This window comes from Micromys minutus (genome assembly GCF_963924665.1).
Source record: "Micromys minutus genome assembly, chromosome: 1".
Lineage (NCBI taxonomy): Eukaryota > Metazoa > Chordata > Mammalia > Rodentia > Muridae > Micromys > Micromys minutus.
In genome coordinates, this window is record NC_137969.1 from 11,880,302 (window position 1) to 11,893,249 (window position 12,948).

The 12,948-nt window shown below is 42.4% G+C and overlaps 1 protein-coding gene across 1 annotated transcript in view; it reads left to right on the top strand.

Annotated features, from left to right (window-relative positions):
- ADGRA3 (adhesion G protein-coupled receptor A3) overlaps positions 1–12,948 on the top strand; it is a 95,292-nt gene that overhangs the window by 22,466 nt on the left and 59,878 nt on the right. The window contains exon 2 of the mRNA XM_080936257.1: positions 8,909–8,980. Coding sequence (XP_080792383.1) covers positions 8,909–8,980 — 72 coding nt within the window. The remainder of the gene's footprint in view (positions 1–8,908; positions 8,981–12,948) is intronic.

Consider the following 12,948-nt stretch of genomic DNA (forward strand, 5'->3'; position numbering starts at 1 on the left):
ATTGCAGCTGTTGTAGCTTGTTCTCTGAGCTTACAGGACCTCCCAAACGTGGCATCAAGGCGGTTGCGCTGTATCTGTCCATCCTCATTTTCATGTATGCTAATCAGATCCTCTGCTGCCCCTCAGTATTGATCAGTCCTGTGAACAGCCAGAGAGGGTCAGTAGGCATTTGGAAATCAACACTGAACCGGCAAGGAGCCAGTGTCTCGGAAGCCGTGGTGAAATGTTCACGCAGGAGAATTCTAGTATGTGTTTCAGATCCAAAATAGCAGATCCATAGGGCAAGAATAGTTCGTGGGAACGGGTAAGAAGGGAGTTGTGCGGAGTTAGTGTGGGACTGAGATGTGAAGGAGCTTGTCCTGGGGTCAGTAACTGGGCTGAAGGGCAGAAGGGAAGTGACTCAGGATATAGAAAATTAGTGGTCTGGAAAATTGAGCGCAGGATTTATTTGCAAATTCAAAGCAGAAGGATTAAGATGGAAGTTGTGAAGCAGCATTAAGAGCTGTGGAGGAGAGATGAGTATTAGCTAAGGCGTAGACAATCTCAGATGCTGTTGGGGCTGGAGAGATGATTTATTTCTCTCAAGAGCTGGCTTTCTAAACATGGAGGTTTCTTTCTCCCACACCACAATGAGCCACGTCTTTAGACTCGCTGCCAATCCCCAGTCCTCTCGACCAGAATTCCAAGTCACTTAAACATTCTGGTCTGTGTGGTCATTTTAACTCAGCGCCTTTGCAGCTGCAATTTGAAAATAGCTTGGGTGAAGTTAAGGAGCAGAAACTACTTAACATTGTTACCAGCTTACCTGCCTTTGTATTACTCACACTTTACTGTTTTTCCCAGGGGTCCCCCCTCCCCCCCTTGGTGTCTCTCTCTCTCTCTTTTTTTTTGGTATGTGTTCAATACTTTATTGTAGCATATGCTGAGTGCTACATTGTGTCATTAATTCTGAGGATTTTAAAAATAACAGTTTGCTTTGCTTTTTGAGTGTGCTTTGGTATATAATTGCATTGGTATATAATTGTGGACTAGAGGTCAGAAGAAAACTCATTTTTGTCTACATTGTGTGTGTGTGTGTTTGTGTATGCACACAAATTTGTCAGGCTTGGCAGTAAGGAATATCTTCAGTCATGAAAATATAATTTGGATGGCTCTGAAACAGTTTTAAAGCTGATTTAGCTTCCTAAAATGTTGCTTTTTCTCATTCCTCCCAGCCTTCAGTTGAATAGCATCTCCTGAAGCTTCTGCATTTCTTTTATAGGTAGATTAGATGAGAGTTTATGGGAGTAAAGACTTCCTGTGGCACTGGAACACAGTCACCCACCCTCTCAAATGCTCAGTTCTGACAGTGGTGTTGCTTGTCCTCACTCACACTGACTGTCCTGTCTTCTCTTACACAACCTTTCATTTCAGTGCGGTGTTGTAGTGAAGCCTTGGTTATAAACACTAAGCCACAATTAAAGATCCAGACTTAAAATTCAGCCACAGATTGTATGTGAGCCAACAACAACAGTTACTGATAAATGGCTTCTTCCTTCTCTATCAGTTGGAGATTTCTTTCTACATGGGTTTTTAAGATGGTCCTAATGTTAGCAGGGCAATAATATGGACATACTTCGTAGGATTTTGGAATAGGAGAAGAAAGACAACAAGACATTATCTGGTAGATTTTCCGAAGAATCCCTGGAGCATCAGAAAGGAAGGAGTGAGTGGTCCAGATTTATACTTCTCTGTGCCACTAGAGGCCAGTCAGTTACCTACTCTGCATCTCAGGGTCCTCAGGGCAGGATCCTTGAGCAGAGAAACTTAAACCCAGCCATATTTTTATTTCATTCATTTATTGAACAGATGTTGTGAGCACCTTGTGATTTGGGGCCTCTGGGGACCAGGTCAGGATGGAGGTTGAAGTACAAGATAATTAACTGGGGAAAAATGACTGAAGAAAAGGAGGGGAAGGAGGCATGGGAAGGGGCCTGGTTGAGCATCTATGAGAGTTGAGGATATATGGGTATGAGCTAGGAGAGGCCTTTGTTTTTCCTGCACTGATGAGCTAGTCTGGACTGGCCCAGCAGTGACCATGTGGACACTGCCCAAGGGGCAGCCTGTAGTGGTCAGACAGCTGGAATCTATACTGTGGTTCCCAGTCCTCTGACTGGACACTCTTACTGAGTGAGCACCTTCAGAAAACTGCAGCTGGGGCCTTTCAACCAGCTGCTGTCCTACGGTGTGGCTTTGGGAAAAGACACCTTGAGGACTACCTTGGTGTTTGCAGATGGCACATTGTTCACTGGTACTGTTAGATCTGGACTCTGCTAGTATATATGATTGTCAGCCTGGGCCTAAGTTGGCATGCAGTTCTTTTATTACTGTTTGGAGGATGTGGTATGACCCTATCCTGAGGTTCCATTTAAGGGGGAGAGGCTGCTCAGCATGGTTCTCAGAAGTTCTCCAGCCTGGTTTTCTTTCTGCCTCTGAGATTTATCAGCAATATTCAGTTGCATGAAATAGACTCTGGACTACAACACTGAGAACAGTTCGGTATATGGTTTCATTAGCAGAAAAACAAAAATCAGACAAGAAGAAGAAGAAGAAGAAGAAGAAGAAGAAGAAGAAGAAGAAGAAGAAGAAGAAGAAGAAAAAGGCCAAAGCACTACATTCACTTAAAGGAGTTCCGTTTCTGACTTTAGCGGACGGCAGGTGGTCATAAAGGGTTAGGTTGTGTCCCAAGAGAGGCTAATGGTTCATCTGGCTCTAAACCTGGCCTTCTCTTCTTTCTTTACACTGTGGAGAAGGTTATGGGAAGGGCATACATTATTCTACACAGTAAACCTAATGTGCATCAGTTTATACTGTAGCTTGTATAAACAAGAGCAAGCTAGACTTGTCAGCACATGGAAACTTACTATGTGAGTATATCCCTTATCGTTCTGTGTTGTTCTTTTTTTTTTCTTTAAAGACTAGGTCTTGAAAACACCCCTGTTGTCTTCAAACTCTTTATGGAGCTTCAGGTGACCATGCATGTACACTCCTCTTGCCCACACCTCCCCAGTGCGTGGACTATAGTCATGCACTACTATATCTAATTTCTATGGGATCAGGGTTTGAAGCTAGAGATTTGTGCACTGTAGGCAAGCACTCCATGGAGCAAAGTGTATCCCTTGACCCTGTACTTGGATCTACATGAAACTGCAGTGCTTGATCATAATATGCATTTGGTAGACAGGAAAACAGAGCATTATTGGAACTATAGTATGCTTAATAATCAGCTTTTACTAGTTGTATGATGATAACTTTGCTGTATTCGTATAATTATGTGACATGTAGCACGTAATATATTTTACCTAAGTGTATGTGTCTGTTGGAAAGTTTCTCAAAGATACAATCAAAGTGTTTTCGTTGGTATGTTTTCCTGCCGAAGGAGCTTTGCTCACTCACGGTAAAAACTGTGAATGGCTGTTGCCCCCATAACAGACTGTATTTCCCACTGTGGTAAGTACCTTACAGTGTCTTGATGAAGCCTGTATTCTCTACTCATTGGGGATGCACAGTCATCTCTAAAGTTATGGTCTTTTGTTTCTCTCTCATTTATTTTTAAGGAGACATGGGCCTCACTATGTCCTTGAGCTCCTGGCCTCAAATGATCAATCATCCTGTGTCAGCTGCCCTCGTGACTGAGGCTACAGCCTTTTTATATTATGTGCAGGCTTGTTTTTATGTGCATTGAGCTTTCATTTCAATCTTGGCTAGTTTTTCTGTTACAATCTGATTTCATCTTCCCGTGGTCCTCTCTGAATATTCTCATATGTCTACCCTTTTTCTGGTCCTAAATGAGTTCCCTTCCTGGATACTGGGTAGACATCTTCCATCCCATCACACACATCTAGTACTGTGCAAAACATCTTGGTAAAAATCAGCTTAGAGGAGGAAGGGGCTCACTGCAGTGTAGCCTTCTAGGTTACAGTCCAACATCATAGGGACATCAAAGCAAGGACTTCAATCAGCTAGCTATAGTACATCCATAGCCAAGGACAGAGAAAAGTGTGTTCATGCTTGCTTGTGTTCAGCTTGTGGTCTTACCCAGGTCAGGATACATAACCTAGGAAATGGTATCACCAAATCAGTCAGCTTAATTAAGACAACCTCTCTCTCACCCCTAAGACATCCCCATAGACCAGCCTAATGTAGAAGATCCCTGTGTTGGTATGAAAGGAAATGCGATCCCTCACCCCATAAACTCATAGGAAGTGGTACTAAGGAGGATATGTGCTAGATCACTTCCTGCCATCTGCCCATCCAGAAGTAGAACTCTAAGCTTCTTCTGCAGCACCATCTTTGCATGCTGCCATGCTTCCTGCCATGACAATAAAGAACTAAACCTTTGAAACTGAAAGTTAGCTCCAATGAATTGTTTTCCTTCATAAAAGTTGTCATGGTCATGGTATCTCTTCACAGCAACAGAAACCCTAGCTAAGGCAGCCCCTACTGAGGCTGCACTGGGGATGTAGGTCAAGTTGACAGTTAGAACAAAGCAGACAACTGCTACTTGGCCTGCTTCCCTAGCCCAAGGGATTGCTTACCTGCATTTTGTCTCCAGCAGTCAACATCTCAAATTACATTCCTGAAGCTGAGCTGACTAGTTAGTGCTCTTAAAGTATATTGCCAAGTTCCTTTCAAAAAGGAAGTCTTTTAAGGACTCATGACATCCAGGGAGTGGTATCTATTGACAGCTCTCAGATTTTTGATACATTTTGGGTCTAATAGCAAGCAGCTGCGGATTTCTAATCCATATCGTTCTCTTTGCTTGCCATGTTTTAAAAAACTTGTCTTGCATTTAAGTCTTTTTTCCGTCCTTGTGCGGATGACACAGCACAGTGACTCGGTCCTGGGTGAGATGATGGAGGCATCAGACTTTTCCATAGGTACTGAGTCAAATATCTGGGAGCCTTAACAGCGATCGCTTGTTGTCTATAGATAGTGTTTTGTTCCCACCATTAGTATAGAACAGAAATGGGTCTTTGTAAGTTCTGTAACTCTAGCCGAGTTTGAAATTTTAAAGGTGTCAGCAAAAATATTGATTATGAATGGGTTTTAGGTTCATCCTGATATATGATATTAAGCACCTGCTGGTTCCACAGCCCCCCATTTGAAAATTGAGTATAAAAGCTGTCTGCAGCGTAGATTTATTCTTTCCGATCCTGTTTTCCTCGCACAAAATCCTTAAACACATCCAGTAATGTGTAGATGGAATATATTAAGTTGAGGTTGTAAACTATATTTTAAGGTTACAGTTATAACTTTTTAAGTGTGATGAAATGTCTTCCTTTTTACTTTCCTCAATAAAAGCTATCATTTATTGCAGTGAAGCCTTTATGACTGAGGAAATGACAGTCCCATTGCTGAAGCTGTACCAAATCACAGCAGAGCGGTTCAGTCAGTGCCCACCCGTCCTTTGCAAGTTCCTTCCGTATCTGACTTTCATTCTTCACTCAGAATGCCATCTTAAGTCACTGAGCTGGGTACAGTGTACATTTTCCTCAGATTTTTGGGTTAATGCTTACATATTCTTAGCCATTGTCAAACGTAGCAACTTTGCCCATTTGGACATGAATCAGCGTAGAAAGTTAAAAGAATCCGGGAGGGATCTCGGTAATCACTCTGATGCAGTATTTTCTCTTTAGTCCTAAGGATGCTGACGGTTACTTGAAAAGAGAAGTGAGGGACACAGTCCCTTTGTAGAGACTCTGTTAGTACCTGGGCTCCAAACATGGCTGTTCTTGCTATGGCGACAACATCCGTGGCTCTCTGAGCATTGTTTGATCATTAAAAAAAAAAAAAAGATAAGTAAATAAATAAATGTGCTCTGGAATCTCAAATCACTACACATCTTTTTTAGTTTTTACCTCAGGGAATATACATACACTCAAAATTAGCTCAGTTTAATGCAAAAAAATTCTAAGATTCATATGTTTACTACAGGGGGCGAGGTACACCTCGAAAGTAACATATTTCGGAACTTACAACATGAATTTTAAATGGTCAGAGAAGTGAATGTCAGCCTCATCAACACAGTAACATTGCAAGGCTTCTGGGTCTCCTGTTTCTGTTTTTTATTTGTTGCTACATATAGATTTCTTTTCTGTCTGTGGTATTAATTTGGCGTTTGCTCTTTGATGGATGTGATTGTTATCCTTTCCCCTAGGTAGCAGCTTTACTGGATGTGTAAACCTGCCTTGGATTGTATTTGTCCTCTGACCTTGGCCTTTTAGTATCCTCCAGCGTTTGTCTGTTGTGTGGCGCCAGGGTCAGCATGCCCTTGGCATTATGCCATATTTGGTGAATGAGCACAGGCTGTCCCTGCTCAGGGTGAGGAGGGCTGGACTCTTGCTCTCCAGACTGGAGAAGCCAACTGCAGATGCCAGAAGCCCTGTGCATGTCTCAGTCTCTCCTGACCTGAACCAACTACTTTTCTTTCTTTTAAAGAGCATTGTCATTTTTAATGTGGAAAACTGTTGTATTTTAGGGGAAATGCTTTTGCACCTTGTTTTTCTCATTCTTATGGTTTTGGGCATTGCCTTTGTTTCAGTGATAGCATGGATCAGGAAAGAACACTCCCTAAGGAGATTCTTTGGTTGCAAGGTATCCATTGGCTGCTCAGACACTGAACCCAGGGAGGACAAATACATCAGAATCAGGAAAACAAATCCTGTATCTTAGTGGCTGCTCACTGAGTGTATCATGCCTTCTAAATTTTCCTGTTAGTGTTTACAAGGCGGTTCTTAACTCTTCATCTTAGGAGTCAGGGAAGTCTTGCAGAGCCGGCAAGGCAAGACTTGCTGCAGAACAGGATAACGTAAAAGCAGCAGAGCTGGGGCCTGAGTGGGGAAGAGCTCTCAAGTACATCACAGTAGCTGCTCGGCTATATTTATCCCAGGGCAGGGATGCCTTCCTCTCCCCTCCACCCTCTCCTCACTGTGTTCTTTCCTTCGTTTACAAATCTGACCTGTAGAAAGGCAAGCTGGACGGCCGTTGGCTTTTCTTCTTACTTGTCTTATTAATGAAGTCATGTTACACACAGAGACACACCTACCATCTTGCCTGACAGGGGTACCCTGTTAGTCTTTGTGTCTCCATGTAATTACTGTTCTTCCTGTGGCAAAGGCTTTTCCTGAGTGGCAACATCATATATGACAGTTTTCTGTCTCTAATGACAGTTGTGGGGGCTCTGGACCAACCTGGTTGGATAGTGAGAAATGTGGGCAGAGCAGACATTGTTTGGGTTCAAAATCTGGTCCCTTGCAGAGGACCTGAGTTCAGTTCCCAGCACCACTGTCAGGTGGCTTACTATCTGTGAACTACAGCCCATGATAGCTAACTCCCTCTCCTGACCCCGAGGGCACTTTCACTTACGCTGTGCATATACACAGACACACGTGCATATACATAAAAATAAAGTTTTCAAAGTCTGTCTGCTGTTTGCTAATGTTATCTGGCTGTTCCCTTAATTCTTGTCTCTGATTTCTTGTTTTTCCTCCTCTTCATGTTTCCACCCTCTTGAAGCAGGTTGTTTTCACATTGTTGATGGTCAGGTGCTTAACACTTTAGGAATATAAAATACATGTAGTCCTTTTTCTTGCCTGGGGAGTTCTGTCAGGACTAAAACCACCCTCTTCCTTGTGGTTTTAGTTTGGTTTTTAGTGAGCACTCTGCTCGAATGTGACATAAGCCATGATGATAGGGACACCCTGTCTGTCAGTGAGGGCTAAGGCAAAGCAGCACCTCACATGCACACAGACACACACACATCACACATACACACATATACACTCACACACACATACACAGACACACATCACACACATACAGACACATACACTCACACACACATACACAGACACACAGACACATACACTCACACACATACACAGACATACACACACAGAGACACATACATACAGACACATACACACATACACACACTCACACAGACATACACACAGACACACACATCACATACATACAGACACACACACAGACATACACACATACACACAGACACACACACACAGACACACACATTACACACATACACACACACATACAGACACACACACATACACACACAGACATACACACACAGACACACACACACAGACACACACATCACAGACATACAGACACACACATACACTCACACAGACTTGCACACACTCACACACACTCACACAGACACACTCACACAGACACACACACAGACATCACACACATACAGACACATACACTCACACACATACACAGACACACACACACTTAAACTCACACAGACATACACACACTCAAAATACACACATACACTCACACACACACAGACACACATCACACATACAGACACATACACTCACACATATACACACACACACATACACTCACACAGACATACACACAAATACACACACACACACTCTCACACATGCACACACGCTTGTCACACACACATTTGCATATTGTTGAACTGCAGGGAAGACCTGGTAGTATCCACACAGTATAATAGATTTCTTTGTTAGGTTGGTATGGTTTTGGGGGGTGACTTGTCATGTTTTAAGTTTCTAGTTGTAACAGGTATTTATGTTCCTGAGCTGACTGAGTGAGTCAGGATAGGGTGACCAGCTTTACCCTGTATTGAACCTATAGCTGCTGTCAGTTCTTTTTTCTCCTTTTTAATGTTCGCATCTGAGTATGACAAGACTGATGTAAAATGGGACAAGATATGGAAGCTATTTTGGGAAAGAAAGCACATTATTCTGGTTAATGATTTCTGAGAATTCCTTCTATGTTTAGACAACACGAGGGCAGCTAATTTGACATTGAAGGTATGTGCTTGACAAATTTTATATTCCTTTCTCATTTTTAGGATTTTGAGCAACAACAAGATATCCGAGCTGAAGAATGGTTCCTTTTCTGGGTTAAGTCTTCTAGAAAGACTGTGAGTATTCTCGCATGGTCATTTCTCCTGACTTAGATGTGTTTTTGTTGTAAAACCACCAATGAAACTGCCAAAAATTTTAATTAAAATTTGTTTTCTCTAACATTTTATTATGCAAAAGTTCAGAAAGTGATGTTTAAAAGAAGCGATTATTGATTTCAGTGTCCGGTACTTTGTGGGAAGAGTCAGATACCAATCCCAGTTTAAGTGGCCTTCACGTTTGGTTACAGTGTTACCACTCTGCTGTGGGGTGACCAAGCGATCCAGACAGGAAGAGCTTACTGATGTACTATACATCTCAGCGCAATGATTAGGAAGGAACCTGCAGATCGCTTCCAGGAAAGCTGTCTACTAAACAAGCTGGGGACTTAGCTAACCACTCACCAGCTTAGCACAGCTGTTTTGAAACTTTATCCTAAAATGATATGTGCCTATCATAAAATAGAAGGCAATATATTAAGAAGTACCACTTAGGTAAACTGGTGCTTTCTTCAGTATCTTGGAATATAATAATATATTTTACTTAGAAGTTTTCTTAGGAGCTGATGTGTTACAGACCGTCATTTTAGGTGCATTTTTGGAAATGGAAATGCTATTTACAGGTGTTCCGAATGCTGTGTCAAGGGTCATGTTTAAAATTGTACCGGTAGGGATACATTTACAGTTAATCTTGGAAGCACATAAGGGAACCACATCATATCCAAACATTTCTGTGGAGTTACAGTCTAACCTAGTTTTCTTGATTCTCTGCTCTTCAAAGAACTCTAAAATTTTTGTACCCAGCTTTCTCCTCACCCTTCCCGCAGGGTCTTCTGCAGTCAGCTCCCCAGCACTTGGTTGCTTAGGTTTCTGAGGTGCTGCTTCAGCATGTTCCACCTAGAGCTCTGTCTCGTTTGCTGCAAGGCCCTGTTCCTTTCATTTTACGTCATGACTTTTAAGTTACGTGTATATATTATTGATATTCCTATAATTTTTAGTAGTACATTTACATACTTTATACATACATGTACAAAGCATGTGAATATGTAGAGAGACTCCATACAGGCATGTATATATACATCCATAAAAGCTTTCTTGGCACTTCAGGACTTTAGTATGCACATTTTGTGTGTTTGTTTGTATTGACTTATTCCTGTCATGATTCTAGAAGATGTTATCTACATCCTCAACTGTAGGTCCAACTGTGCTAAGACTGACCCTTTGTACACATTCTGTGGTTGTCTTAGGAATGGATATTTGGATGGTTGGTTGACTGGAGATGGGCCTGAAGCTTGACGGAATGAATTTCCTCCTTTCTGTCAGGAGCAGAGAAGGGGCCGGTGCTGCTGGGAGCAGTTCGCCAGCATGGGGTGAGCAGTGACTCTAAGCAGTGGGGAGACACTGCTGGATCCACAGTAGGGCATTAGAATGGAGAAGGCAACCTCTTCCCATCAGGCAGTGTTAGCGGATATCGGGGCATGCAGCACAATGCTGGGCATTGAGTATACACCGAGCTGGCACTGAGGACATTCTTGTGGTCAGAGGAAGGGTATGGGCACTTGTGGTTTATCAGTGGTGTCTGCTATCTAGTGACATTCGTCTTGGCTTTATGTGGCTGCTCATATACACTGTAAACAGTGGCTAATACTCAGTGCTGCACTGGGAGTTGTGCCGTTCTTCCACATAGTTTTTCAACTTGCTTTGTCTTCGACCATATTTTTTGCCTTTTGTTGATAATAAATCTCTATACATATTTGAAATGAATTAAGTTGCCATTGTGGGTATACTAAGATACATTAAATGTGTTTTTAGCCTTTTTAAATACCTGAATTCCAAAATACCACCAGGATTTTGTGAGGAAAAACAATTATGCTTATACACAAGACCTAGTGTAGGATTTTCTGCTGACTGGGGTGGTTCATTCCCATTTGTTAAATCAGTCTCACAAGTTATGCTGGGGCTACTTGAGTAACTAACTCCGAGTCTGGTTTCAGCAGATGACAGTCTCCTAACAGATGAAGGGCTTTGGAGAAAGAGTTCTTAGTTTCCAAGGAGACGCGAGAACACAGTGTCTGTTCTTTTGTTCTTTCTTTCATGGTTGTACCAAGCAGGATTTGGGCACCTGGGATATCACTTAAGAATAAGGATTCTGCACTTCCATTGGGGAGGACAGTGGCTCTGAGAGGTGTGTGGAGCCAGCACCATCTCTGATTCCCTATGTCTTTTATGTGGGATGCTAGTTTTACCATGAGGACTGCATTGTTACTGCATTTGTTGTTATTCGAGACAAGAACTCTTTGTGTACTCCTGGCCTTGAACTTGCAAAGACTGTCCTGCTTCCGGAGTGCTGGGATGGCCGGTTGTGGGCTGCCACGCCCAGCTGAGGAAGGGTTGGGATGTTTGCATTGAAAGGCATCTCATCCTGTCGATCCATTGTGTATTCTTTCTAAAGAAGTCAGTGCTTTTACTGAGCATCATGGTAATTTTTCTGTTGTCACGATAAAACATTATGAGTTTATCTAGGTTTTGGGTTCTGTATGGATAAGAGTCCACCATGGCTGAGAAGACAGGCCGCAAGAGTCTGGGTTAATTATGTAAGCAGGAAACTGACAGCTCATATCTCAACCATAAGCGTGAGGCAGAGAGAACCACCTGGGAGTAGTGGGGAGTTTGGCTCTCAGCACGCTCCCTTGGTACCTGGCTTCCCCAAGGCCACACAGCACCTAGACATCCCCAAAACACTGCCACCAACTGGGAACAGAGTATTCAAGTGCCCGGGGTTATGGAGGACATTTCTAATTCTGGCCACCACAGGAACTTTTCTGGTGCTGCCTAGAAGCTGGTAGACAGACTTATGCTGGCTTACTGTTCCAAGGCAGAGAGGTCATGGAAGCCAGGGTAGGCTGGGAAGCTGGAGCAGCTGTGTGGGGCTGTGTGAGTTTATGACAGACAGGAAGTGGAATGTCCCACCCGAAGCTGGCTGGCTGTAACTCTGAAGGGCCAGCCTCCACAATCCCCCAACATACATCTCAGGGGTGACATTCCTCAGTGAGACCAGGCACTTAAAACAGGCCTTCAGTTTTGTAAAGACAGGTAGATTTTATGACCTGATACATTCTGATCTAGCAGTGCATTCTAAAGCCAGACTGCTGTGTCCTGGATACACTTTGCATTGTTGGGGAGAGAAATATTAAATGCGAGAGTCTGACTCTAAATATTTTTTGGCAGTGTCTGATTAATATGACTATTATTAAATATTATATAATATGTCAAGAATTCTTTATTATTAAAGAAAAAGTGTATCTTTAAATCATATTACACTGCTCAGTTATTCATGAGAGGTATTTTGTAGAATCACACACAGTTTATCACTGACCACAGATTTATGAACTGCTTTAGTGAAATCAGTTTCTCTTCTTGAAGCTGTTTAGAATCTGAGAAGGGAGATTTATGCTTTAAAAACAAATAGGGCTATCATCATTATATATTTCTATTTGCAGAGGTTTTTTTTTTTTTTAGTGAAAATAAGTTGAAAAATAGGGATTGTTTACACTCAAACACTTAACTCTTTGAGGTAGACAGTGGTCATCTGGAGAGTAGAGAGCCCCGGTATAGAAAAAGCTGCTGACTTGTATACCATCTATGAAGATCTTACACACTTAAGCAAGTTAGGACAAAGAGAAAGTCTAATTATGAAAGCTGGCATACAACTGAAAAATTGTGAAGACCATGTTATCTCCCAAATCAACAATTTACTCCCACTCAGCAGCTTAATAATGATGAGCATTTTACTATCTCCCCTCACTGGAATATGCCATTACATCATGCACACAGTGAAGCGTCACATGGAAGTCGGTGACAGATAGAAAGGCACTGTCTCTGATTGGTGTCAATAGCACTGTGTGAGATCGATGTTCTTTATACGGGAGTGTCAGATAGCTGGGGGAGTTTGAGGCTTTCGGTAGTTGACTGATATTTGTACAGATAGG